The 25,757-nt window shown below is 40.7% G+C and overlaps 1 protein-coding gene across 3 annotated transcripts in view; it reads left to right on the plus strand.

Annotated features, from left to right (window-relative positions):
- The window catches only part of atp11b (ATPase phospholipid transporting 11B), a 60,928-nt gene that overhangs the window by 30,310 nt on the left and 4,861 nt on the right, over positions 1–25,757 (plus strand). For 2 of the 3 annotated variants that reach the window (XM_079642152.1, XM_079642153.1), the window contains exons 19-29: positions 2,500–2,703; positions 3,330–3,483; positions 3,580–3,682; positions 3,987–4,132; positions 4,341–4,400; positions 4,966–5,093; positions 8,669–8,807; positions 11,960–12,025; positions 12,511–12,614; positions 12,781–12,946; positions 21,858–22,015. In XM_079642152.1, the coding sequence (XP_079498278.1) occupies positions 2,500–2,703; positions 3,330–3,483; positions 3,580–3,682; positions 3,987–4,132; positions 4,341–4,400; positions 4,966–5,093; positions 8,669–8,807; positions 11,960–12,025; positions 12,511–12,614; positions 12,781–12,946; positions 21,858–22,015 (1,428 nt within the window). Of the gene's footprint in view, positions 1–2,499; positions 2,704–3,329; positions 3,484–3,579; positions 3,683–3,986; positions 4,133–4,340; positions 4,401–4,965; positions 5,094–8,668; positions 8,808–11,959; positions 12,026–12,510; positions 12,615–12,780; positions 12,947–14,250; positions 14,337–21,857; positions 22,016–25,757 lie in introns of all 3 variants that reach the window. The other variant, XR_013801210.1, reaches the window with a different exon arrangement.

Raw genomic sequence — 25,757 nt, forward strand, 5'->3', positions numbered from 1 at the left:
CAAAACTAGGGGCTGAATCTAATCAGCCCTAACTATAAGCTTTATCAAAAAGGAAGGTCTTAAGCGCACTCTTAAAAACGGATAGGGTGTCTGCCGTCCGAACACAAACTGGAAGCTGATTCCACAAAAGTGGAGCTTGATAAGAAAAGGCTCTGGCTCCCATTGTACTTTTAGAGACTCTAGGAACAACCAACAACCCAGCATTCTTGGAACGCAATGCCCTAATAGGACAGTAGGGTATAATGAGTTCTTTAAGGTAAGATGGCGCCTGCCCATTAAGGGCTTTGTAGGCGAGAAGAAGAATTTTAAATTCTATCCTGTGTTCTATAGGGAGCCAGTGTAAGGCAGCCAGAACAGGAGTAATGTGGTCCCTTTTCCTAACTCTGGTTAGTACACGAGCTGCAGCATTTTGAATCAGCTGAAGCGACTTAACGGCCCGTCCACACAGCGGCGTGCGTTGAACTTTCAACGATTCTGCCCATTCACTTTGAATGGGGTGACGTCACGCTTCGCCGAACTGCATTGTGGGGAGCGTAGCTACGCGTTGCTCGCGTCAAAAGTGGAACCATGTTCAACTTTTGAAGCTTCGACGGAAGCGTCAGCCAATCAAATCCCGTTTATGAAAATCTGCCAGTACAACTGCTACCCAATCAAACCGTGTGTATGCTGCGAGTATTGAATCACCCGGTGCTGTATGATCAGTCTCTGTTCATCTACCGGGATAAAAACCGGAGGAGCCAGGCATGGAGGGAGGTGGCAGAGATAGTGGGTGAAACTGGTAGGTTTTCGCCTGTTTGGGGAGTTTATATCCAGTTTACCTCGTTTAAACATTGAATGGACAGCTAGCAGGCATAAACAGTATATATAGCGAGCATGGAATGCTAGCATTTTGCTTTGTATGTCGGGGCCGGAGATTCATGTGATTGGTTGTTGGTCGCGTTGCTCGCGTTGACTCCCCAAGCTTCAGACACGCCCACCGCCAAGCGTCAGCGCACGCTGCTGTGTGGACGCTCCGTAACTGACTTCTTGGTACAGCCTGATAATAAGAAGTTACAATAATCCAGCCTTGAAGTAACAAATGCATGGACTAGTTTCTCTGCATCGTTTTGAGGCAAGATATGCATGATTTTTACAATGTTACGTAGATGGAAGTAGGCGGTCCTTGAAATTGATTTTATGTGGGCATATATATATATATATTCATTAATGATACCCAAAGGGCTAACACATTGACTTTGATTATCTCCTCACTTTTTCTAACTAATTTGACTGCAAGTTGACTTCTGTGCTTTTTATTTAAATGAGACACTTAGGATTGGTTGCCTTAAACCATTAAAAACATATTGTCCAGATTAGCCAGAAGGTAACTCAAAATAACTTTGGTAGTCCACGCAGATTGTGCCAGTAAAATGTAATTTGTCCAACACTTTGGTTTTCATCAACTAATTACATTCTCATCTGCCTTAGCTGCACTTAGAGTTTTACTGGTTATAAGTTAAAAGTAGCATTTTTAAACACTAAAAAAAGAAGGGGGACATGGGAGACCTTCCTGCAAGAATGTAATTTATGAACATCATTAGTCTTGTGAAATGTTTTGTAACTAGGAAATGTAATTATTTCATTCAAAGATGGGACTTTTCTTGAGGTTCAGAAATATAAATAACTAACTGAAGATTGTTATGTTCCAGGAAATTAAACTGAGATAGTTTGACATCAGAGCAGATTGTACAACAGTTGGAAACACATGACTATAAACAGACAGATAAACAAAAAGAGCAGGAGAATCTTCAACAAACAAACAATGTATAGACGTCAGGGAGAAAGAAGCTTCACCCCACTGAGCCTCTCTGGAAGTGAATGTTGATGTGAGTTTGCATCAGCTCACCATCTGCTCCTCACATAAGTCTTTCTCCTTTCTCCCTTCGTTTATCTCCACTGCTCTGTTTCTGTATCTGTAATGAATCACTCCACATGCACACATGGTCACAATCAAAGGATCTTATCTATCATGGAAGGAATTACTAGAATTCCCCTCTTGAGCCTAATAACGCTGACAGGCATGGTCATTATGAGTTTTTTTTCTCCACCCTCCTTCAGTGTTGCTTTTGAATAAGTCTGTTTAAACTATGACTACCTATTTATCCAACCATAATGTATTGGATTTATCTTATTTGGTTTGAAGAACGTTTTGTTTATTCACAGAACTTGCCTGTCTGTGTCCTATAAAAAGAGCTTCCTGCCAATCCCAAAATAGGTGTATTGAATCATGGCCTCTTTAGCTGCCTAACAAGCCTTTGTGGCTTGACCACATAATGACAACCGCAGTAAAACAACAGGTTTTAATGCTGGCCTCAGCCACAACAACTCTGAAAATAAATATGTCACCTGGAGATTGATTAAATGTAATTATACAAAGGGATAACTAAAAGCTTTGAATAAACAACACATACAACCTAAGTACATTTATTTTATATTATTTCCTACTCTTGTCTCCATCAGACTCCAAGACAAAGTCCAGGAGACCATCGAGGCTCTACGTCTGGCAGGGATCAAAGTATGGGTGCTGACAGGGGACAAACATGAGACGGCGGTCAGCGTCAGCCTGTCCTGCGGACACTTCCACAGAACCATGAACATCCTGGAGCTCCTGCAGCAGCACTCTGATAACGAGTGTGCTGAGCAGCTCCGCAGACTGGACAGGAGGTGAGTGTGTGTCGTAAAATGTAAAATATTCACAGTAAGTCTTAAAATGCATCTTAAAGCAACATATTCTGATTACATTGGAGCTCTCTTTTTATATGCATGACTTTTTGAATGATGTCCTGACGCTGTTGTCTGCATATGGGTTTAACTGTCAGGTTTTTTGTAAATAATAAAAACCTGGGAATACATTTTTCAAGATGCCACTTTTTGGAAATTTTTCTGCAGTAGGCAATCCTAGTTTGTTGCTCTCATAAAAATCAAGGGCAGGAATTGGTACAGTGATTAAAGTGCTGTTTGTTTGTATGCTTGTGTCCCAACTGAAAACTGGATGTAAATATTTAAATTCCATATTTGGGTGCTTCAACTTACTGCGCACCAACAAAAACTCAAAAGTGCTTCTAAGTGCTAAATATTTAAAATACAAAACACTCTAAATAAAAACAGGATTTGTTTGTGATAAATGTGTAGAAAACAAAACATAAAGTAACAAGATTATCTGCTGCTGAATGGACTAAAAGTCAAATCTAATACAGCATTAGATAGATGTAGTAGTTCTTTCTATTGCTCTCCTCATCCATAACTAATCATATAATGTATTCTTAAACTTGCTCTCTGATTTCTTCCAGGATCAAGGAGGACCATGTCATACAGCACGGGTTAGTCGTGGACGGGGCCAGCCTGTCTTTAGCGTTGAGGGAACACGAGAAACTCTTTATGGAAGTGTGTAAAAACTGTTCAGCTGTGCTGTGCTGCCGCATGGCCCCGCTGCAGAAAGCTAAGGTACCAGTCCTCTGCCATAAACACCCACCCACCCACCCACACACCAAAACTCTTTACCCTCGTGTCCATGTGTCAATGATATGTTGTTCTGTCCAGGTGGTGCGTCTATTTAAAACATCCCCAGAGAAACCAATCACCTTAGCTATTGGGGACGGAGCCAATGATGTCAGTATGATACAGGAAGCTCATGTGGGCATAGGTAAACAGTCACCTCAAACACAGTGTGCTCTCTAACTTTGATGTTGTATAGACCAGTGTATCCTTCAGTGTATGCTTCTCTCTCTCTCTCTCTGTGTGTGTGTGTGTGTGTGTGTGTGTGTGTGTGTGTGTGTGTGTGTGTGTGTGTGTGTGTGTGTGTGTGTGTGTGTGTGTGTGTGTGTGTGTGTGTGTGTGTGTGTGTGTGTGTGTGTGTGTGTGTGTGTGTGTGTGTGTGTGTGTGTGTGTGTGTGTGTGTGTGTGTGTGTGTGTGTGTGTGTGTGTGTGTGTGTGTGTGTGTGTCTCAGGTATCATGGGGAAGGAGGGTCGCCAGGCCGTGAGAAACAGTGACTATGCAATCCCCAGGTTTAAGTTCCTGGCTAAACTTCTGCTGGTCCACGGTCACTTTTACTACATTCGAATAGCTACGCTTGTACAGTACTTTTTCTACAAGGTGAGTTACTTAAATCTATCTGCATATTTTATTTGTATTACAAGCTACAGAATGATAATCCAGAGTTTTGAAAAGTGCTTTTTAAACTGGACTCGCACAACTCCATGTCTTGAGCTGAATAAGTCTGTCGGAGCTCTACAAGGCCCAGTGTTCGGCCATCTCTCATGTCACTGCAATATTTTTTCTTTTTTCACTCTTTCTTTTCCAGAACGTGTGTTTTATCACGCCCCAGTTTTTATACCAGTTCTTCTGTCTGTTTTCACAACAAGTAAGTCTCTTTATCTCTACACCCTCCACTATTTCATGTCATTTTAGATTTGTTTAGGGTTTTAATGCCATTGGCTTACTAGAATGCATTCTTAACTATACCTAAGTTTCTTTTTAAATACCTCCCTCGAATTGAGAGAGTTTGATATCCCGTTTGATTTGCATTTTTTACTTCAAAATTAAAAAGCCCAATAAGCCAGAAGATTGAGATTGAAATGTTGTTCTGGAAGCCTGTGAAAATTGCTGTATTATTTAAACAGTGGATGTCCCACTTTGCATTTAAACTCTTCATTCTCACTCTTCACCACATCGCTTTAAAACTTGAGTTGAATTATTTATTAGACTATTATTGGCATTAAATCTAAACCTCTGTCTGCTACCAAAGTAATTACTTCTGTCCGAGACCCTAAGAAATTACAACCATTCTTTTTTGCCTGTGTATTCAAACCTGATAAAGCTCTTGCCTTTTTTTTAAATGTATTGTAAGTTATCTAAGATAACCTGTTTGTTTAAGTTTGGTCTAATGGGTTTGTGTTAAGTGAAATGCTGTCTCTTTTCCGTCCCAGACTCTGTATGACAGTGTTTATCTGACACTGTACAACATCTGCTTCACCTCGCTTCCCATCCTGGTGTTCAGCCTGTTTGAACAGCTGGTCCATCCACACGTACTGCAGAATAAACCTGGCCTGTACAGGTAAGCTCACATGTCATCTCGGTAATATTATACAAAAGCAATAACTGTTTAAGGGTCGCTTGCATATATACAACATGTGTGTATAACTGCCATAAATGTATACGAAAAACATAGTAAATTATTTTGTGGTACAACATCTACATTCACAAATTGCTACTGTTTAACAAAGATGGCTAAAATACATTTTGTTTACATTTTGATAAGAACAAGCACAAAATAGTATGTAGGACTAGAGAATGCAATTCCTGAAGAAATTGCTAGTGGGAATGCTTTATGCTGAAAAGCTGACGCTAAACTACTATGCTGAAATGTAATGTGTAAGAAGAAAGTGGAGAATTTAGATTGAAATGATACATGAGCACTGGGGGCTTGAATGTGTGATGAGTAGGCCTGTCACGATAATTAATTTTGTTGGACGATACATTTTTATGGAAATTATTGCGATAAACGATAATATTGTCGGCGCCGTTTTAAGACCATTTTAGACATAATGATAATATATAATAATAATTCAAGTACATCCTTTCAAACATAACTTTTTATTGAACATTCAACATTGCAAATGAAATGTGAAATAATATTAAAATATATAAATTATATATAATAAATAAAACAAACTAATTAAATTATAATAAATTAATTAAATCACACACAACCAAAACAATAAATTAAATAGAGTCAGGCTGGAAAACAGAGCTCTCTCTCTATATATATATATATATATATAAATAAATAAATAAATATGAGCACACATTATCTCACAAGCAAAAAAAACCTCCTTGAAACAATAGTCAAGTGTACAGTCCACTGTCAAACACCCAGATGCCTCAACAGGCCATATCCAAATCTGTTTTTCTAAGTTTTCGAGCAAGGAACACCAACATGTTTGCATTGTCGGGCGGGGGCTCTCCATCTCCAGCTGCCGTGTTTGCTCCCAGCTGGGAAAACGGAATGGGGTGGTTGTGTTTTAGGTGGTTTAAAATGCGTGGTATTGCCTGCTTTTGTCGCTACCTTTTTTTAAACCAATGCGACACACCGCCCGGCTCATTCAAGTCCGTAGGTTCGCCTCGTTGATTTGGTTTGAATCCAAAATACTGCCACACCGGAGAATCGAGATGTGTAGTTAGGTTTTGTAACCAATTCCATTTCACTTTAAATTCCCCGCGACTAAGTCACACGTTGTCTCCCGCTTGTCGCTATATTATTAATTTGGCTGCTACGCTGCTGCACGTGCACGCGGAGTGTCCTGACCTGGCTGTGTGTCAGCCCCGCCCCTCACAGCGCGCCTGGCAGCCACAGCGCTCCAGGCTAAAATGCTGGTCACATCTTTATGTAAACGGCAATTTATCGAGCTCAGAAAAGTTATCGAGTCCATTTTTATTTATCGTACGATAAGTCAATTTATCGATTATCGCGACAGGCCTAGTGATGAGAGAAGAAAATAAAGTGAAAAGGCTTGGAAAAGCAGCAGAATATTTGAACTGCAAACTTTTGAACTAACTTGATGGCGAATTATCTGTCGCCATGCCAACGACATTTGATGACATCCCATAATACGCTTAGATGCATTGATGGCTGCGTCTTTACCAAACCTGTGAAGTTTCAGCCGTTTGGAGCATTTTCACTGATACAGGGTCCCACGATTCAATAAAGTCAGACTGAAGCACTCCTTCGTGCATCAGTCAATCCTCACAGTAAATACAGAGCTAAATCCCAGATCAAATGCACGCTGAAGGTTCTTTGAGCATGTTTTCTTTCACTGATTGTGCTGTTATGTTAAATGTTTGTTGTTTGTGTTTCATGTATTGTGTCTGGATACTTGTCTGTTGATGTTGGAAATGGAGCTGCTGTGCTGAGCTGCAAGTCAAATTTCAGACTTGATCTGACCAATAAAGTATTATCGTATCGTAAGTTATGATAAAACCGTGTTTCATGGCGAGCATTGTGTTGCCATGGCAACGGCATTTGAAGAAATCTCAAAACTGTCCCAGTAGATGTCTTCACGGCTGGACTGTTAGCACACATGTGAAGTTTGTGCACTTTTTGAACATTTTCATAGGAGTTATAGCGACATCGTCTATTATGGCGAGGGATGAGTTTCCATGGAAACGGAATATGATGAAACCCCATCATTGACGTAGAAGTGTGTATCTGAAGTGTGGTGCTGTTTTGACCCTTTTCATAGGCGTTACGATAACATCGTGTTTTATGGCAAGGGATGCGTTTCCATGGAAACGGCATATGGTGAGATGTAAGATTTGACGTAGAGCTGTTGAGGCATGGAGAGGTGATATACAGGTGAAGAAATTTCAAAGCGTGAAGCATGTCAAGGAACTTGAGCATCTGAAGTGTACTTTTTGTGTACCTTCGGGTTAATAAAGTGGCCTTTTTGGCAGATTAACTAAAGGTGTACGGCTGCTGTGGTGGGGAAAGATGAGGCTGAACTTACAATGGTGTTTAATGGAGACATGTTGAACGTTTTTGTCACTTCATGCCCTCAAGAGTCATTTTCTTTAATTATTTTGCTTAATTTATTTTTATTTTTAAAGCTGCGAAATGTTTTCCTACGTTTCTCATGTCTCAGGAATGTAGGCTTTGGGAATTATGGCAGGTTTAAAAAAATATATATGACGGCAAAATTAAATCTGTCCTCCACTCTAGCTGTGACATCATGCACTCTGAAGAAGACCTCTTTACCAAGGTCTGAACAATGTTTAATATCTGTAAAAGTACGAATCAGATTTAAAAGTTGTGTTACACGTATAATGTCAGAAAGATGTGTGACATTTTAAAGTTGGAATGAGGTTTCTGAGTGAAAGTATGAAGAAAACAGTTAGCAGTTGAAGTTGAATGAAGATTGTTCAAATCTGAAGAGTTTCTCCATTGACTTCCATGTTAAAAATGTGATGAATTATGGGATGTATCTCTGGAATTATGAAAGTTATGAATAAGAAAATTAATAGCCATCGATTCCCGATCGAGCTGAACGTTTTGATGTTTGAACGGAGTTTCTGCGATATGGGAGAAGAAGAGGTGCAAAATAACCCGGCGGAATAATAAATAATTGTATGCGTAGCATAACAGATAGTTGGAATGCTGTATCAGCATTCCCACAAAAATATGTCACAGCCTGATGTGAGCTAGTTTTTTCCAAGTCATTGACCTCTTTACATATCTCTGCATGTCACTTAGCACATGTTTTTCGAGTTAATCTTAAATGTTTTCAAATTGTCAGAGGTTTTTATCCATTTGACTTTGTTACTTTGAATTTGTAACAAGCGTCATGTTGGTGGAGGTGTTCTTCTGTGACCATGTTGCTAAGCAATTATGACAACATACTAGTCAGAGTATTATTCCCAGAAGCAGAATAATACTATCCGTGGTATGCGGTTTTTATGTCACGCCCATGAACCAGAATCAGGTAGCTTGCTCTGGCCTATTTTCCTAATAAACATGTTTCTTATATCACTCTTTAAACTTCAAAATAATAATTTATACAGCACAGTGAAACACAACAGATATGATACAATATATTCCTTCTCAGAAAACAAAAAAAATATTTCTGTATCCTACAGGGACATCAGCAAGAACTCCCTGCTGTCTTTCCGGACGTTCCTGTACTGGACCCTGTTGGGCTTCTGTCACGCCTTCATCTTCTTCTTCGGATCCTACATACTGATGGGAGATGACACCACGCTCATGGGCAATGGACAGGTGATCTAGTCTGTGTGTGTCTGTGTGTATGGTTGTTGAGTGTGTTTATAGTAAAATCTTTAGAAAATGAATTGTCCTGCTTACCTTATCAGAATGGTTGCTGTAGGAAATGATTGGTAGATTAGAAAGAAATGTGTGTATCCATGTTATGATGAGTTATTGTTATTGATGGGGCTGGTTGCCTGAAGGTATTTCTTTTCAGTCAATCCTTCTCTTAATCTAGTTCTTTTTTCATCTGTCTCTTCTTCATTCTGTTTTTTTTTGTAACCACCTTGTACACTGTTTGTGTCTATATCTGTGCTAGCATGTATGTCAGTATATCTACTAATTTCACCTTTTCTTCTTTTCATATCTTCTGTGTCTCTGGTTTATCACTAAATCAATTTCCTTCCATTTTACTTTGCCGTCCGTCTCTCTCTCTCTAAAGTTTGGTATTTCAGAAAGCACTCACTCCTTTAGCTCTCCCTCGCTTGTCTTTTTCTTCTATCTTTCGTTGATTTCTCTTTTTTCCTTCTACCTTTCACGCTGTGCATGTCTTCAGATCTTGCGAGCTAACAGGCAGCTGGTAAGAGTCTGCTCTACAGTTGAATGCATGTCTTCCTGGGGGGGTAATGAGAGGACTATCAGCATGATTCCTAAACATATTGTTGTCTTGCTAATGATGATGTAGAAAATTATGATTTTTCATACCTATACTTTGTTTTAAATATTGAAATGAGCAGTATGATGGAAGTTAGAAAACATGCAGTGGCATGTGCATTTTGCTTAAAATATAGTTTTAGTAACCTGCATGAATTTAAACTTTTACTTAAAAACATCCACTACTACTGCATAGACAACTACATTTACATACAACAAAAGGCCAATAGATTCACACATGAATATATCATTGTCTTTAAACATACAGACCACAGGCTTCAAGTGTTTGCTTGTATAGTTATATATCCTAGAATTGTGTCGTAAGATAAGATGGACCTTTATTAATCCCCATGGCGAAATTCAGGAGTTAAAGGTCCCATGTCATGGCCATTTCTACTGATCATAATTCCATTGTTGAGGTTTACTAGAATAGATTTACATTGTTCAATTTTCCAAAATCACATTGGTTTCTCATACAGCATCTCTGTGTATTGACTCTCTGTCTTACACGGCTTGTTGGAGCTCCTGTCCCCCCCCCCTCCCTATGAGCCCACTGTGCTCTGATTGGTCAGCTCGCCCACTCTGTTCTGATGAGTCCACCACCGTTACAGAGGAACATCAGTGATTATGTGTTACAATGGCGTTTGTTAGCAACCAGGAAATGACACCAGTAATGACAAACAGATGAGAATGCTGCGTGGGGTCTGGGTGCCGTGTTGGCAGGACGCCCTTTGAGGATCGAGGAGCGGACAATGTGAGCTGGGTTACTGGTGTCGTTTCCTGGTTGCTGCGAGACAGCGAGACATCGCGGAACTCAGCCTGAGCACACACATACACTCACAGCCAGGCTGTTCGCCACACACTCACAGCCTGAGAAATGATAAGGCTGAGTGAGTGTTCTCTGCGATCCCAACTCGTCTATTACCAACGTTCAGGGAGCTCTATGCAAGTCAATGGGACTCCCTGATAGTTGTAAATCTACGCTAAAGGTCCCCCCACTGCATTTGATAGTGACGCTAAGGGATCCTGGTGTGTGAGGAGCTCCACGGATTGGTCCATTTGGTCGTCGTTACGTCACTTAGACCAGGAAGAAACGAGGCGTTCTGGGGCAGCATAGACAGGTCTTTTCTGTGTTAGAGTTTTACTCGCTACAGGGTGTACCTTGAGGGTTTTTGACTCTGCAGACCGTTTACATGCTGAAAAAGCTACATAACAAACAAGGGGACAGGTAATAACCGGAAAAGCATGACATGGGACCTTTAAAGCAGCAACAGAGTGAGAGTGAAAAACATGACAGTACAGATTCACACAAGGATAATACAATTAAAAATAACAGTATATAAGTAACTCTTAGTACAAGATTTCACAACAAGGTAAACGTTGATTATTTTAATGAACATACATACATATTTGAGTTTGGATTGTTAAATATATTTTCATGTCAGTGTGCAGATGCGAGTGCAGGTCGAAGTCATTTGTACAAACAGTGCAGATTTTATGTATGTACAGTATGGCTTACTTTTAATGGGTTACATGGTTAGCCTTTACAGTAGTCAAACGGACACGATCATTTGCATACAATAACATTTTTATGGTTTAAATATAAAAAAATCAGGGTCATTTCATTCTTGATTATTACAAATCTAGACAAAGTGCAAAGTTTATCAAAAGTGTTACCACTACTGTCATTCATGAATTAAAAGTTGGTGATGGTTACAGTAAATATGTAAATAGATCATAAAACAAAAGTTATTTTATTAGCAAATGTGCTCCAAGAGCCGAGTTTTTAAGGACTTTTGTAAACAATTCTGCATGTTTTTTTTTTTTAAAGATATAATGAACTAGAACAATATCCCTGTAGTAAGGGGTCATGAATTGTGTTTGTGTGGCTGCACCTTATTCCTCTCACTATTACTTTTGAGTGTTCAGACTCCAGAGCGGTCCTGAAATGCCTGGCAACAAAACAATCCCCCCCACAGCTCTCAAAGTGGTTCTCATAGCAGGCGGTGGAGCTAGTGGCAGAGGTGACATGGTAGGAGTCCAGGCCTTTATTGAAGGCATCATAAAACCACTCAGCTTTTTAACTGAGTCTGATTCCTTCTATTCCACAACCAAAGCATGACCCTTTCACCGGCGTCTCACCTGTCCTGACTCCCAACCTCGATCCAGATGACTGGTTTTAATATGATAAATCCAATTAAAATAAGCGGTTAATGTCAAATACAGCCATTTGGATTTCTTGCAATGAAATGCTAACAAAATGTTATATTTTTACATTTGAATGATTGGCGAACTAGTACTTATTTAATACTGCTGAGGTAAAAAGGAACACCACACAACAGGAAGAAGAAATTGTAAAGTATAAATATTGCATACAACAGGTCGACCATGCATATTGTTATGTTGTTATTAACTGGGTCCATGCATGTAAACATATCCAGTATTCCTCTGTTCTATTGCCAAAGTGTGATACTGTTGATAGTTTCATTAACAGTTCAGTGTTTGTTTTATAGATGTTTGGGAACTGGACATTTGGAACGTTGGTCTTCACGGTCATGGTCATCACAGTCACATTAAAGGTACATTAAAGCCAATGTTATGCTCACTCTCTTTCACATTGCTATTTGTTAGTTTGTTATGATATCACATTATCATTTGACTTTATTTTCATAACCTTACTTACTATAGTTACATACTTTTTTTTATTTTCAGTTAAATATTCATGATATTTGTGTTGTATAATGACAGTGTAATATTAGTATAGCTTGTCACTCTGGGGGTTAACTGAGAGCTGTGTAGCATGCTTGGGTCCATATGGAAACACTTATATCGCCACATCAAACAAACTACAGTATGTTTTGAAGTATAACGATGATGTCCGTGGCCATTAACTGGAAATGTCATTTGTCACAGGTCGGGCTCAAGGTCTTTTTTACTGCACAGAGACGGATGCTGTGGTTTATTGATGCTTTAACTGTCCCCGTGTCAGTGTTTTACGCATTCTTTTCATTTCCTCCCCCTCCTGTATGTGCTTGTTCGTGTATGTGTATTTGTGTAATAACAGCTTGCTTTAGAGACTCATTTCTGGACATGGATGAACCATTTTGTGACGTGGGGTTCAATTGCCTTCTACTTCATCTTCTCCCTCTTCTATGGAGGCATCATCTGGTAAGAAAAAGTTCCTTACAGAGTCTATGTTTTTCTTTCTGAAGTAGATGAACTTTCACATTCAAGAAAAATCTTTTTTCTCACAGGGTCTCTGCTCTGTGTGTACAAAAGTTTCCATCTTTTTGTTTGGACTATGTAACGATTGTGTCCCCTCCCCTCCCTCCAGGCCCTTCCTCCACACGCAGGACATGTACTTTGTATTCGTGCAGCTTCTGTCCAGCGGCTCTGCGTGGTTCGCCATCATCATCATCGTCATAACTTGCCTCCTCCCCGATGTGGTGAAGAAGGTGTTCTACCGACATCTGCAGCCCACCAGCACACAGAAGAGTCAGGTAAAATGGTGGGGAGGGGCAGAAAGAGGACTTTTACAGGTTGTTTTTTACAAGTGGATTCTACTGGGTACAGAGGAAAGGTTCCATTTCTAATTGGCTGCACATTAAAGAGGCTCTTCCAGGACTGATTTCCTCAGAGGTTTCCCAGTGTTTCACACGCCCTGCCTGCGCCCAGCTGGCCGGACTCCAAGGAGCACCTTGGTCACTGTTAGTCACAGCAGTTCTCTCTACTCACTGTTTAAACGTTTTCTAGGGAAACCTCTTGAACTGTCCTGCATTTCTCCTGTGTCTACTCCGACTCTGGGAATGGAAGATGTTGTCTTTGTTTATCTCTGCTCTCATTAGAAGTTGAGTTTTGGATATTTTAGTGTGTAGGTAGCCTACATTTACAAACCTGGATTGTTTTTTGCTTAAAGTGGTTAAGTGATCAAGCCAAGATGACCTTTTTGTCAGGCCAAATCTTGATTCAAAAGTCAAAATGAGAGAAGAAAGTCAGATATAAGATTATCATTTAAAGATAAGATAGTAATTGCAATCAATGGGAACAATTTGAGACTAGCCAGCTCAATACCACAGTAGTAAAATAATCCTAAAGTTTTGTTTTATATCTGTAGTTATGGGCTTTTCATTTTCGCTCCACATGCTCCAAAGTCAAACTAATTCAAAGTAATGAAATGGAACAGGACAAACACATTGCAGTAGTTAAGCTGTCTTCTACTGTGCTCACTATAGATTTAATACTCCCTCCTACTTGCATCGCAAAAAACTGAAATGTCATTTCCTGTAATGTGACAAGAGCCTGAGAGGGAGAACATAAAGTAAAATGTCAAGGTAACTCAGATTGTAGACACGGAGAGGAAGTATTTTCTGTGTCACTTTGTTCCAACACTTCATTACCCGTTTCTTTACAGGAACAGCATGGTGTTTGGTTGCACATGAAAACACACCGCATGACTTTAATCCAACACACACTCACACAGCGTGCATGGTCACATCCCAACAGACCCATGCTGTTATTGTATTGATTCGTCCAGCTGGAGACTGTTTATGTTTTATATTATTCCTTCTTCCTTTCCAAACTGTTGTCTTGTTTCTCAGGAGCTGCCTATTCCAATCCTCTGTGGTGTTTCCGCTCTAACCTTTGTCCTGTTTGTCCCTAAATGTATGCGTGTGTGTGATTCTGAAAGTGGTACACTCTAAACTGTGTGTTTTAAATGCGTGTGTGTGAGACCTTGCTATCTAACCTCTCTGTGTGTCTGTGTGTGTTCTTGCTCCTATCCTCTCTGTGTGTGCTCCTGGTGTAGATGTATACCAACCGTGTGGCGATAGGTGATGACTTCATCGCTCTGCAGCCGCTCTCCAGAGCCAAGAGCCAGCTGGGCAAAATTAGGTAGAGGACACAAGACTGATTCAGACCTGGGCTTAAAATACATCCAGAAATCAATTCAAATAAAACAAGTTAAGCAGGAGTGCTTTATCAGAAGCAATGTTTCTATACAAGACGTTTTTGGGATGCGACTGTATATCTGTTAATAGTCAGTCAGCATTAGTGGTTTGTCCATTTTCCCTGTAGAGATGCTGCTCCTTCTAAATATGATCTCTCTTCATTAGTTTGAATATATATGATTTTGAAAATATTATAGCACTTTAAGAAACTACCACAGGGCCTCTTATTTGCAATGTTTTGCTGATTAAATGTATAAAATCAGCATGATAATTGTATTAGATGACTATGATAGACAGAAGGAAAAAAGCATGTTCCACACCAGTCTTTGTCACCACTAATGCAAAAACTTGACATGATGTTTCTTGACATTATGTTTGTTGAGTTGCCATTAATCAAAAGTAAATTAAAAAATATACATACAGAAAAAATGATGATTGATTGATGCAAAGCTCAACATTTGATTCAACTGTATGAATGTATTTTGAGAAGTGGAACGACACTCTTTGTCTTGGAACCCGGAAGTGAAATGTGAAACATTGCTTTATGTAACAAGCGCTCCTGCTTTTGATCAATCAGGCCAATCGGAAATGTTCTTCCTCCCTGGTCTGGACCTGATTTAGTCCCACTGAAGCCTGTTCCTAACACAGCACATGCACTGCAGAGACGTGTGCTGATAATGTTGGAACAGTTGCTTTCTGTTATATCTGTGACTGCATGCCCTGAACAGGCCAATCAGCATTCTCCGTCATTAGGATGAGGAGGGGGTATACATATATGTAGGGTTTTTCTGGGGTAGGATTTATTGCCAAAAATGTGACATAAAGCATTTCAGCTGCTGCATGTGTTGCATTTTAGTGACAGGCTGAAATAAAGAATGTGTTCTGAGACATCCCCCACTCCTGCCCATGAAAGCATGGTCCCTGTCATTACACCCCCACTGCATGAACATACGGAGGAATGAGAGAGGGAATGAATGATGTAATTGGGTTAAGTTTGACTCCGCCCTAGCACTCGATAAAGTGTAATAGCAATGTTGTTGTACGGGGACTATTAAGGGTCATTCTGAATGTGACTTCCTGCATCTGCATCAGTCCCTAATCAGAGCACCTGATCATGAGCTCCTGGTCGTGTCATACAAACACAGTATGGCACGCCACACAGTTACATATCCTAAAGTCGCATGGTGCAGCCCATCACACCTTCCCTTTCATCTACAGCATGGTCCGTCCTTTTGACAAAGTGAATAACCACCTGAGCACGGTTTCCCACTTGATACAACCTTCTCTCCAGAGAATTCAGTCCACATGCATGTTTTCTGCAGACCACCTCCAGAAACTGACCCCCCACTCCAGCTGCATGACAGACTCTTGGACTGGTCTGAGCTGACTTGGGCAGCAGCATAATGCTTTCCCATAATAAGCGTGATAAACTGCTGTGTTATTATCACAACCGTTTTAGACTCATGACTTGAAGATCTTGTGCTGTCATAGCATGCATCGTTGGAAACCGATTGCTAAGGGAAATGCTTACAATAGTGTTAGATCTCTTTGGTGAGGAGAACAGACCTAAAGCCCTCCAAAGAATCTTGATATTGGACTCTGGACATAAGAAATGTATAGTTTATTTATAAGCTTGGCATCCTTTTGTTTTAGACTGCTGGTGAGATAAAACAAACATGAAATATTGGCTTTTTCTGACATTTTATAGGCCACGCATTTGATCTGAATATTTACTGACACTGAAAATAACCCCAATTTGGCAGTGCTTGTGTTGTTCATTTCTTTTGAAAGTTTATTTATATGTTTTCATGTTTTCTGCACGCATATCTTTAGCTTTACAGCTGTGGCATGTTACCACTGATGGTTTGTAGCACTCGCTTGAGAATGCTACTCTGGATTTATAACAACATAATAGCCTAGCTGTATGTTTAAAGTTGTCAACATTACATTCAGTCACCAGTGTAAAACATTGGAACACGGATGCAGTCCTGAAGATAAATCCTACCTCTGCAAAGGTGTATTTGCTGAAATTGAACTTTTGGTAGCTTCACATAAGTAATATGACTTGCAGTAGTTTAGGAGAGGTGAATCTGAAACACTGGCAAATGAGTGTATATTCCAAGCCACACCCAATATAAACCATGCAGTCCCCTTCCGAGTCAATGAGCAGAAACAAACTGCAGACTGACTGATCATAAGTGCTCTATGGGAAGGGAGAGCACAGAGAACATTATACAAAAGAGATCCCATTTCCTCAGTTTAAGTCATTTATTTCTTCACAAGATGCTCTTACTGGGTTCCAAAGCATGTATTTATGTGTATGTGCTGTGTAACGCGCCTATCCAGCTCTGTAGCAATAGTAGCACCATCTATCGGAGTCTTTTGTTTTTCTTAATTACATCAGAGAGGTAATCGCATTAGAACCCGGATGGCTCCCCTGGGTTCTCCGTTGTTTGCCTTCTCTGTAGCTCTTATAGATTCAGCAGCAGGTTAATTGGTTTGGATGCTAATAAATGTGCTCTTATCTCCACTCGAAGAATGCGTTTCCCTCGAGACATCTTTCTCACACCTGCAGCTTCTCTCTGTGTTGACTTGTCTCTGCTTTTGTGAGAGTTAAAGCCCTCCTCCAGTGACTTCATCACATCCACTCAACCCTTCTGAAAGACCTTTTCTCCAGCAGTGATTTATGATAACCACAGTGGCAATTAGGATGAGGTCCAGGTCTGTATCAGGGGAATAAGACCCGGGGTGCTCATTGGTGTCGTGTTTCAAACCACAGGAAGCAGCGGTTCTTATTTGCCTTGTAAGGCAAAACATTTGCTCTCAACTCTTTTGCTTTAAATAGTTGGAGAGGTCACTTGTGAAGGGCTTTAACAACAGGACCAGCATTGATTTGGTCTATATATACTGTATGTGTTAGTGTATCAGAGCTCACTGACTGACTCGCCGACTGACTGTTTACTTACTGACAATTCACTGGTTGGTAAATAAGCAGCACTGAAATGTATCCACAGTCATTTAGTCTCGTATTAACTCAAATACATTTACAAAACTAAATGAAACATATTAAAACACTAACCAATGGTATGAAATAATTTCCAATATTTCCCAAATGAAAATTACTTTTAAGATAAAATTCTAATAATCATATAATTTTTCCCATTTCAATAATTGCATTTGAAAGTAGCTGCAATAAATTAATTGACTTATCGTTTAGAATGACAGACAAATCACCATTTGGATAAATGATTAGTTGTTTGAGTTTCCAAAATGCTGTTTCTTTCAGCCTCTAACTGAAATATAACTGAATATCGTTGGAATCGACAAGACATTTAAAGACATTATCTTCTTTTGCATTGGAAATGTACTCTATTATTTGATATATTTCACGCCAAATGATTAATTGAGAAAAATATTTTGACAGATACATAGAGTGGTGCAGTGACGAGTCCTAAAACCCGGAAGTGAGTTAGCATTTTACCACTACCGGTTCCCTCGTCTCAGAGTCAACGGGATTTCTCCATAGGATTTTGGAAAATAGCTGGAAATAAGGTCTGTGGTTGACACAAATTGAAGAGACGGATCACGTTTTGTTCTACGACATTAACTCCATCAGCAGTGACCCCACTGGTGATTGTTGAAGAGTTTACGTGTCTGAAAAACGATGGTTGTTAACAAGTGGCTGAATAGGACTACAGAAGTTGTCGAGGATGTTGTACGTCATTACACCGAGCACGTAAACACTCACGCTAAGTTAGTTTGCCTTGTTCTGCTTGAAAGCAAGTACCTGCACTCATGCAAACTGTTAAAACAAACGCTTCAACTTGTACCATTTTGAATATGTATTTTTGAATATCGATCTTAAGTTGGCGTGACGTTGAAGTCGTGCGACCCTGCTGTACTCAGCTGTAGTTTGTTTATAGCATAACGTTGGCCTTTTGCTTCTGGCGTTTAGATTTATGATTAGAAAATTATAGAAGTAGGGTAGACATGTGGAGATTATCTGGCTGAACAAAACTTGCATTTATCAAACAGGTCCAAATCCCATTGACTCTGAGACGAGGGAACCGGTAGTGGTAAAATACTAACTCACTTCCGGGTTTTAGGACTCATCACTGCACCACTCTATTGATAATCTAAAAATCAATGGTTGCAGCCCCATCTGAAGAGATGTGTTATCCCATTAATTCAACTGAATCAAGCCTTAATATGGGACCAAATGACCTGTGGATACTATTGCAGCAGTGTGATGGTTAGTTTTGCTTTACTGGTCATGTTTCTGTGTCTGAACTACCAACAGCCCACCTGGCTGACTGATGTCTGACCAGCCAGGTGGCTCACTGTAAGCATCTTGTGTCCTTCAGATGGAAGAGGGTGAGGGTTCAGTCGGCCCAGAATATGACCCTGTTAAAGCCCAGCGGAGCCCAGGGGAGGACAATTGGCACCTGCTAGCTGCTTATCCTCCCCCTGCTGCCCCCGGCCCAGCCCCCTGCTCCCCTAGGTAGTACCATACTTCACTACCATTGTCCCCCTGTCACTGTCCGAGCATTATGGCTTCCCCCGAGAACCAACCAACCCCAAACGGCTGCTGTCACCACATATGTATATTATAGTTGGTGAAAACTACCTGCACCTCCAGTCATTCCCCCAAAGCTGCACCTGCACTGCCCTTTATTTCATATGTCACAAAAACAGTTCCTGTATATTCTTTAGTCTCACTTCCTGTATGAATGGGCCCATCCTCTCCCACACATACCCTTCCATGAATTTTCTCATCCTCATCCAACCATGATTGTCCCCATCCTTCACTGTGAAGACCTCAATTCACACCTCACTGTAGTTGATTAGATCTGGGATCAGAGTTTAAAGAGAGAGAATGCTGTTGGCATGCTTCGCTGTATATTTCTTCAACCATCTAATCCCCACATACTAATACTTCATATTGAAGCTTCAGTATATTATTTGTGCCTGTAAGTGTTTGATATCTCGTATAACCCCTTTAAGTATGATTTTTAAAGTTGCTGTTATTCAGTTTTGGACTTTTAGTGTTTTGTTTTCTCCACATTATATTTAATATTAAAACATAGATTATTACATTTGCAGTCACCAAAATGATGTTGTTTTCTCAGTTGTTTAAACAAACTCCTGTACTGTAGGGTTGTGCAAAAAGAAATGGTCAACAAGCAGGAACTTTAGCTGAACTCTAGCTAATATAGTAAATCAGCTAGTGGATGATGTCACCAATATAGCTGTCACTGAGGCCTTGGCTGTTTCGCAACAAAACCCTCGGTTCAAGCAGTCTGTTTACAGACACTGTTTATCAAAGGTTTGGTCTGATTTTTTTACTCAAGGAATCATATTGCTGCTCCGTCTCTAGAACAACAAATTACTTCCATCAAACAATTGCTCAGAAACATTACTTATGACCTTACATTCAACTGTTTTCTTGTTTATCTCTCTCGTAAACAGCATTTATATTAACATGACAACCACTCAAAACCCAATTATCTCAACTCTGCCTGCTGAAGCTTCTGAGAAACAGTAGAAGCCCTTTTAAACTGATGCTACTTCAAATATAAAGTCAATGGGTGGATTAATACTAGCTAAATCAGTCATTTTAGGGTTAATACAAGTGCATTTAACCAACAGATATACTGTACACTACTCTGGGAAAGACTTTCCTCCACGGCTTTGGCCTCGCTGCTGCCATTGCTTTCTCTGTGGTTTGGACCCAATGTGTGTTTCAGAAAACCTCATTCTACAACTTTGCTCAAGTGGTGGCTGCTGTGTCACAGTTATAGGAACAAATCTGTTTGCCGTTTCTCAGAGGAAGGAAAAGCAATATGTTCAGATGGAAAAAAACCTGCATTTATTATCCAGGGGCACCTGACCTTGCCAGAATAAATCACATCATCCTGTTTGTGTTTTGCTATTGCCAGCCAAGAAGTTTGGTTCGATGCCAACACCGTCTCCAATTTCTGCTGCAGAGAGTCGCAACAATTCAAAACACAGTGGAATACAAAAGTTACTCGGCTAGAAAACAGGACTTTAAACTGTAGTACAGGAGACACTCGCTCCTAGCTGAATGCTTAATGCGTAGCTACATGACAAAATATGTCCAGAAGATCAGAAGTTGTTTTCTACATGAGCACATTTTGGAAATAACTCCACATAGTGATTTTTTAAGGATTTTAACCCTCCTGTTGTGTTCGGGTCAAATCTGACCGATTTACTACTTTCATCAATCATAACTTTTTTGTTTTACATTTGATTGCTTTATGATATCCTTCACAGTAGACATTAGGACATATACAATTGCTGATCACCACTTTCATTGCATTTTGGATGATTTAGTCAACTTTGTAACACCCACGGTGTTCCCGGTCATACTCTAGATGTGTTCCCCCCCCCCCCCCCCTTATTTGCCCATCCCCCCACATGGATCACACCTGGCACACGCAATACATGTTCAGTGTCTATTCTTATTGCAGTTGTTCATGTATACCAGTAGTCTGATACAATATTCACAGTTTGAAAGGGTGTTAAATGAAATTTGGTGATAATTAATGTTTTTTGTGTTAATGTAATAACAGTTAAAACAGGACCGGTCAAGTTTGACCGCGAACACCAAAGTAAAGAGGGAACACGAAGACAATAGGAGGGTTAATAAAGCTGATTAAAGGCACCCTCTAGGTCACTTAAGTTAGTCTGAGGTTGCATAAGAGGAGTGTACAGGATGCAAACTTCAGGAGTGTAACCTCACACTCTCTGCTCTTCACTTTTTCTCTCCTCTCATCACACTGTCTGTCTCTCGGGGGCTGAGTCAGCAGAACAGAGCAGCCTGACCCTGCAGGTTTACAGGCAGCAACTTCATTCAGCTTTGTCTCCCAATGCATCACTGCAACACTGATTCATAATGACTCACCTACAGGGAGGGGTTTCTTGGAGGTGTAATTCAACATCTAAGTTAACACTGAAAACATTTTGCTCTGAATTTCAAGTATATCAAGATCATCTTCTTGTATAATGCACGGTGATAGGATGTGATAGCTCTGGGGCTTTTCAGAACATAAGAGACTTCAATTCCATGCGTTTATCAAACAATTCAGAGCACCAAAGTATTCTACTTAACCACAACTTTATAATACAAGAGCCTTTTTTTGTCCGTCTTCGCTTTTAGGATTTATGTGTTTATTTGCAACATTTCAACCCCTTGTGTAGCATGTGTTCAGTGTTTCCCCCGCCCATCACTCTTCCTGTGGCAGCATGTAATATGTCATCCTACAGTCATCAATCACCCTGTCATAATGTGACCGTTAACTGTGTTGGTATTCATTTCTTCTTCTTTTCCTCCCTCCTTCTTTCTCTTTTGCTTTTCATCTCCTCTCCTCTTTACTCCTCTGTCATTTCTCTCACCATATTCCACCAACCTCCTAACCCTGCTCTTTCTTCCCCCCCCCTCCAGTCTCTATCAGCCCCCCCGGCCCTCAGCTGTGTGGAGTCCCTGTGCTGCTACCAACATGGGCAAAGCGGCTGTTCCCGCCTGGCCTCCCTCCTGGAGCAAATGACCGGGCAGTGCCAGGCCAGCGCCAGCAATTCCCACGCATCCAGCCGCAGCAACAGGTGGGGAGGACTACAACCACAAACTGTGATTATGAACCCTAATGATCAAACATTTGGGCTGGAGTCCTGAGTGTTTTAGTCCTTAATATGGCTACAACTACTGTAAGGCTTTCTTGTTCAGATCCGTTGCAGGTTAGGCGTACAACTGTGGTGGAGCAGGGTTTAAAAGAGACTGGTTTTAGGGTGTGACTTGTGGACAACGACCTAACCAGGAGGAAGGTGTGTGGATCAAGCCATCATGGACAGCTGTAATGATGTTCTTATTTACATCAATGAGCAACAACAAAGAGTGTTGAGTCACTTTTATTTTAAAAGTCAGAACGGTGTAATGTCCACAGTGTATCATCATAAATATAACAGTTCACATTGTAACCAAAATCATAGAGACCAATGACTGAAAACATTGAAAAGGCCATCCTTTCCTGGTTTGGAAGAAGCAGAATTTGGAGACCTGGTTCGATATACATGCATCCAACAGGTCTCAATAATACACTGTAACCTGTCCGTTTAGCCTCTACAGGGCAGATATTAGCCCGCCTCTATGTCATAATCATCTATACACTGTGTCTGTCTGCTTTCATTCGGATCAATACTTCCTTTAAATCAGAGGTGTGGTGTCCAAATTAGCCTGATTAGCCAGTTTCTTTTTGTAGAACTGCCTACTCCTTAATGCACTTTAACAGATGACACCGTCGTCTATATGTCAGTAATGAAGTTGACTTGCTTGTTTTATGTTGTTATTCATTGGAGGGCCTCACCATTTTTAGAAGAGGCCGGATAATGACTAGCTGTTTGAATCGTTTCTTATCCAAACAGCAAATGTTGCGTGTGCACATTTCTGTCCTTAAACTATATAAAAAGAGATATGGAAGTGCTTTATAAGTGGCAGGTTTTTGGACTTTCAAGCTGCAATTGGCAATTTTGCATTGTGGTGGCCTGGCATTTCTGAGGGGTGAAAGTAATGAAACATGATGTCAGTTCACTGCAAGAAGGGAGCTCTCACTAAGAGCAGATAATGTCTTTCTCTGCTGCAGCTCCACTTTGAGATGATAAAAGATCTATAACTTGTTGTTCTGTTCATATAAAGCTCTTGCCTAGCGCAGCTTTAAAGGCGAGTGTGCTGACTTCACAGTTTGCTGGGCTGCCCGATCTGCTGTTTCAGTGTTATTGTCACTTTGTCTGAATCGCAGTGACTCAGTGCGGCCATGGATTAATCGACCCGATCGGCCCTTTCTGCTGAGCAATAAATATTCCCCAAACAGCTGGGGACTCTGGGTATCGATCACATCAGTAATGAAGATGTAGCATTCTTCTTGTTGTTGGTGTGTGAGAGCTTTGCTGTGGCCCGCTCAGAGGCATGCATGTGTGTTGGTTCTTCATCACTGTGTGTTTGTTCAGGTTAGTGATAGCATGCAGGTCATAAAGGGGATGCACTGTTCCTCCCTTCAGCCCCTCTGGACAGCAACCTGCAGGTTCTGTGTTCTGCCTCACTTTAGCCTGGGAGATACATCAACCTCATAGAGACATGGAATGATGGGATGTAACATCTCTTTGCAACTTTTTACCGTATCAAAATAACACCCTGTGAGAAATGAATCACCATCTTCTGATCTGATGATTTTTAACATTGATTCACCCAGTCAGGAGCATAACACAAGTCCTACATTTTAATATGTATACCCTTCTTTATTCTTCAGACAGAGGTGGGTGGGATATGCTCCGTGAAATAATCGATTTCAATCGTCGTCAGGGTCACTTCGCTGAAAGAAAGGAAACGGTTCCCAATCGCTCCAGGGTCAGATTGCCACTAAATGCACGATTCAATTTAGCGGAATTTCTTCCTGTGGGAATGATTGATTTGTTTTCTGACCTTGGCACGAAGCAGCCAGTTGAATTCTTCCAATAGAAGTCAATGTGGACTCCCAGAAGGATGAGCATGATCACAAGGAAAAAGCTGTGCGTTATTCTGCAAACTCAGTGACAAATCAAAAACAAGTTGGATCTGAATTTGATTCCCTTTTCTCCTTCCCTCACCCTGTCCTCACCTCTCCTCACCTCCTCACCCAATCTTTGCGTTCCTCTACTTTTTCGTCTGGGTTTGAGGAAATAAAACTGAAAATGACAAGCTTGCCCAGATTTGGCCTTAATGCTAGGAAACTGCCTTAGGGGAAAGGGAACATATATACACCCAGTCCTATACAACATACTAAATGACTGGAAGGAACATATAATAAGCATATTTACAAACATATGTAAGACAAAACGTATATATCTGTTATGTATTGGAAGCCAAACTGTAGCTGGCTGCTCGCTGCCTGTTGTTGCAACGCTGAATCATGGCTAGAGGCATCAAGCACGAGCAGACGTCAGGAGTCAAAGAGGTTTTTGATAATAAAGGAGTGCTTTTTCATCGCCATGTCAAACTAATTTTACCCGTACCTTCGAATGTAGAAAAAAGGAGGGCTTTACGATTGGCAATTCCAGAAAGGCTTCTTAAACATCCAGGTACTTGAAATAAAGAAACTTTGTTGAAAGCATTTAAATACAATAAGCAGGCTTATATCCACAATACAACTATACATACTAAACCAACAAAAATAAAACTTCCTACTTGGTGTTTCAGAAAACTTTTGTTTTTTTGTAATTGTTTTGAACCAGAACTTAATGCACCATCATTTGAAACAATATATACAGATACAAACTCAGCTGCTTCCTAACATCTCTGCAGACATCTGCTTCTCCTAGAAAAAGGAGATCCTTAACCAGAGAGGCTGCTGGGAAATGTAGTCTGAGAGTCTTTTGTTCTTTGCTACCTACTGTTACTATTTGTCTTTTTCTACTGGATCCTGAAGCCTTATATGTGCTTCTGAAAAGAGGTTCTTTTGGGGGTACGCTTGTTTGATACCCGGGGCTGTTCCAGGTGGGTGGAGTTTTCTGCTCCACAGGTTTAAAGACAGTGTATAACTCCACCCGTCTTGTCCACTACTGGCTACAACACAAGAATATCCAGACTCCGTCTTGTTGCATGGGGGCTGCTGTTGCCTTTGGTACTTTGTATACACTGTAACCTGTATGTAACACACTCCTCCTGTCTGCCTGCCTGTCCTTCTGTGTTTAAATCTGCATAATGTTGTTCGACCTTCCAGAAAATATATTCATGTACTGTTTAACGTCCCTCGTGAGCTTCGTCTTGTAAAAAATCTGCCTGTTCTGGTCTTTTCTCGGCTTCATGTTCCCACCGGCTGAAATCCAAAAGTGTGTTTTGCGTTTTGTTCAGCCGTAACCCTGGGAACAAAGATGCTTTCAGCCCCGAGATGTTTGAGGTTGACCCGGTAGAAAGAGAGCTGGTGATGTAGCACGTGGGGAGAGCCTCCAGTCAGAGCACCATTTGAGTCATCGGCCTATTTAAAGTCGCTGGGTGGCCCCGTTTCCCAGGTCTTAAAACGGTTGTCTTCATCTCACAGAGCGGCGGTAAATGAAAGGTCATGAGAATGTATTAACGTTAAGCAGCTGACATTTAGAAATCAAGAAATATCTGAAGATGTGGATGGACAGGTGCAGTTCTCCTCTCGTTGTAAGTTCAGCTACACATCTATTCAGCGTTTCAGTCATGTGGAGATCAGGTGTAGCGGCCTGTATTGAAGCTCCGCCTCTCTGCTGCTTTAGGGGAGATGCTCTGATCAGTGACCCCGGCCCTCTCTGATGTGAGTCAGCACGCTGGGGGTGGGTCGGTTGTGACCTT

Source organism: Notothenia rossii (assembly GCF_949606895.1).
Source record: "Notothenia rossii genome assembly, chromosome: 1".
NCBI lineage: Eukaryota > Metazoa > Chordata > Actinopteri > Perciformes > Nototheniidae > Notothenia > Notothenia rossii.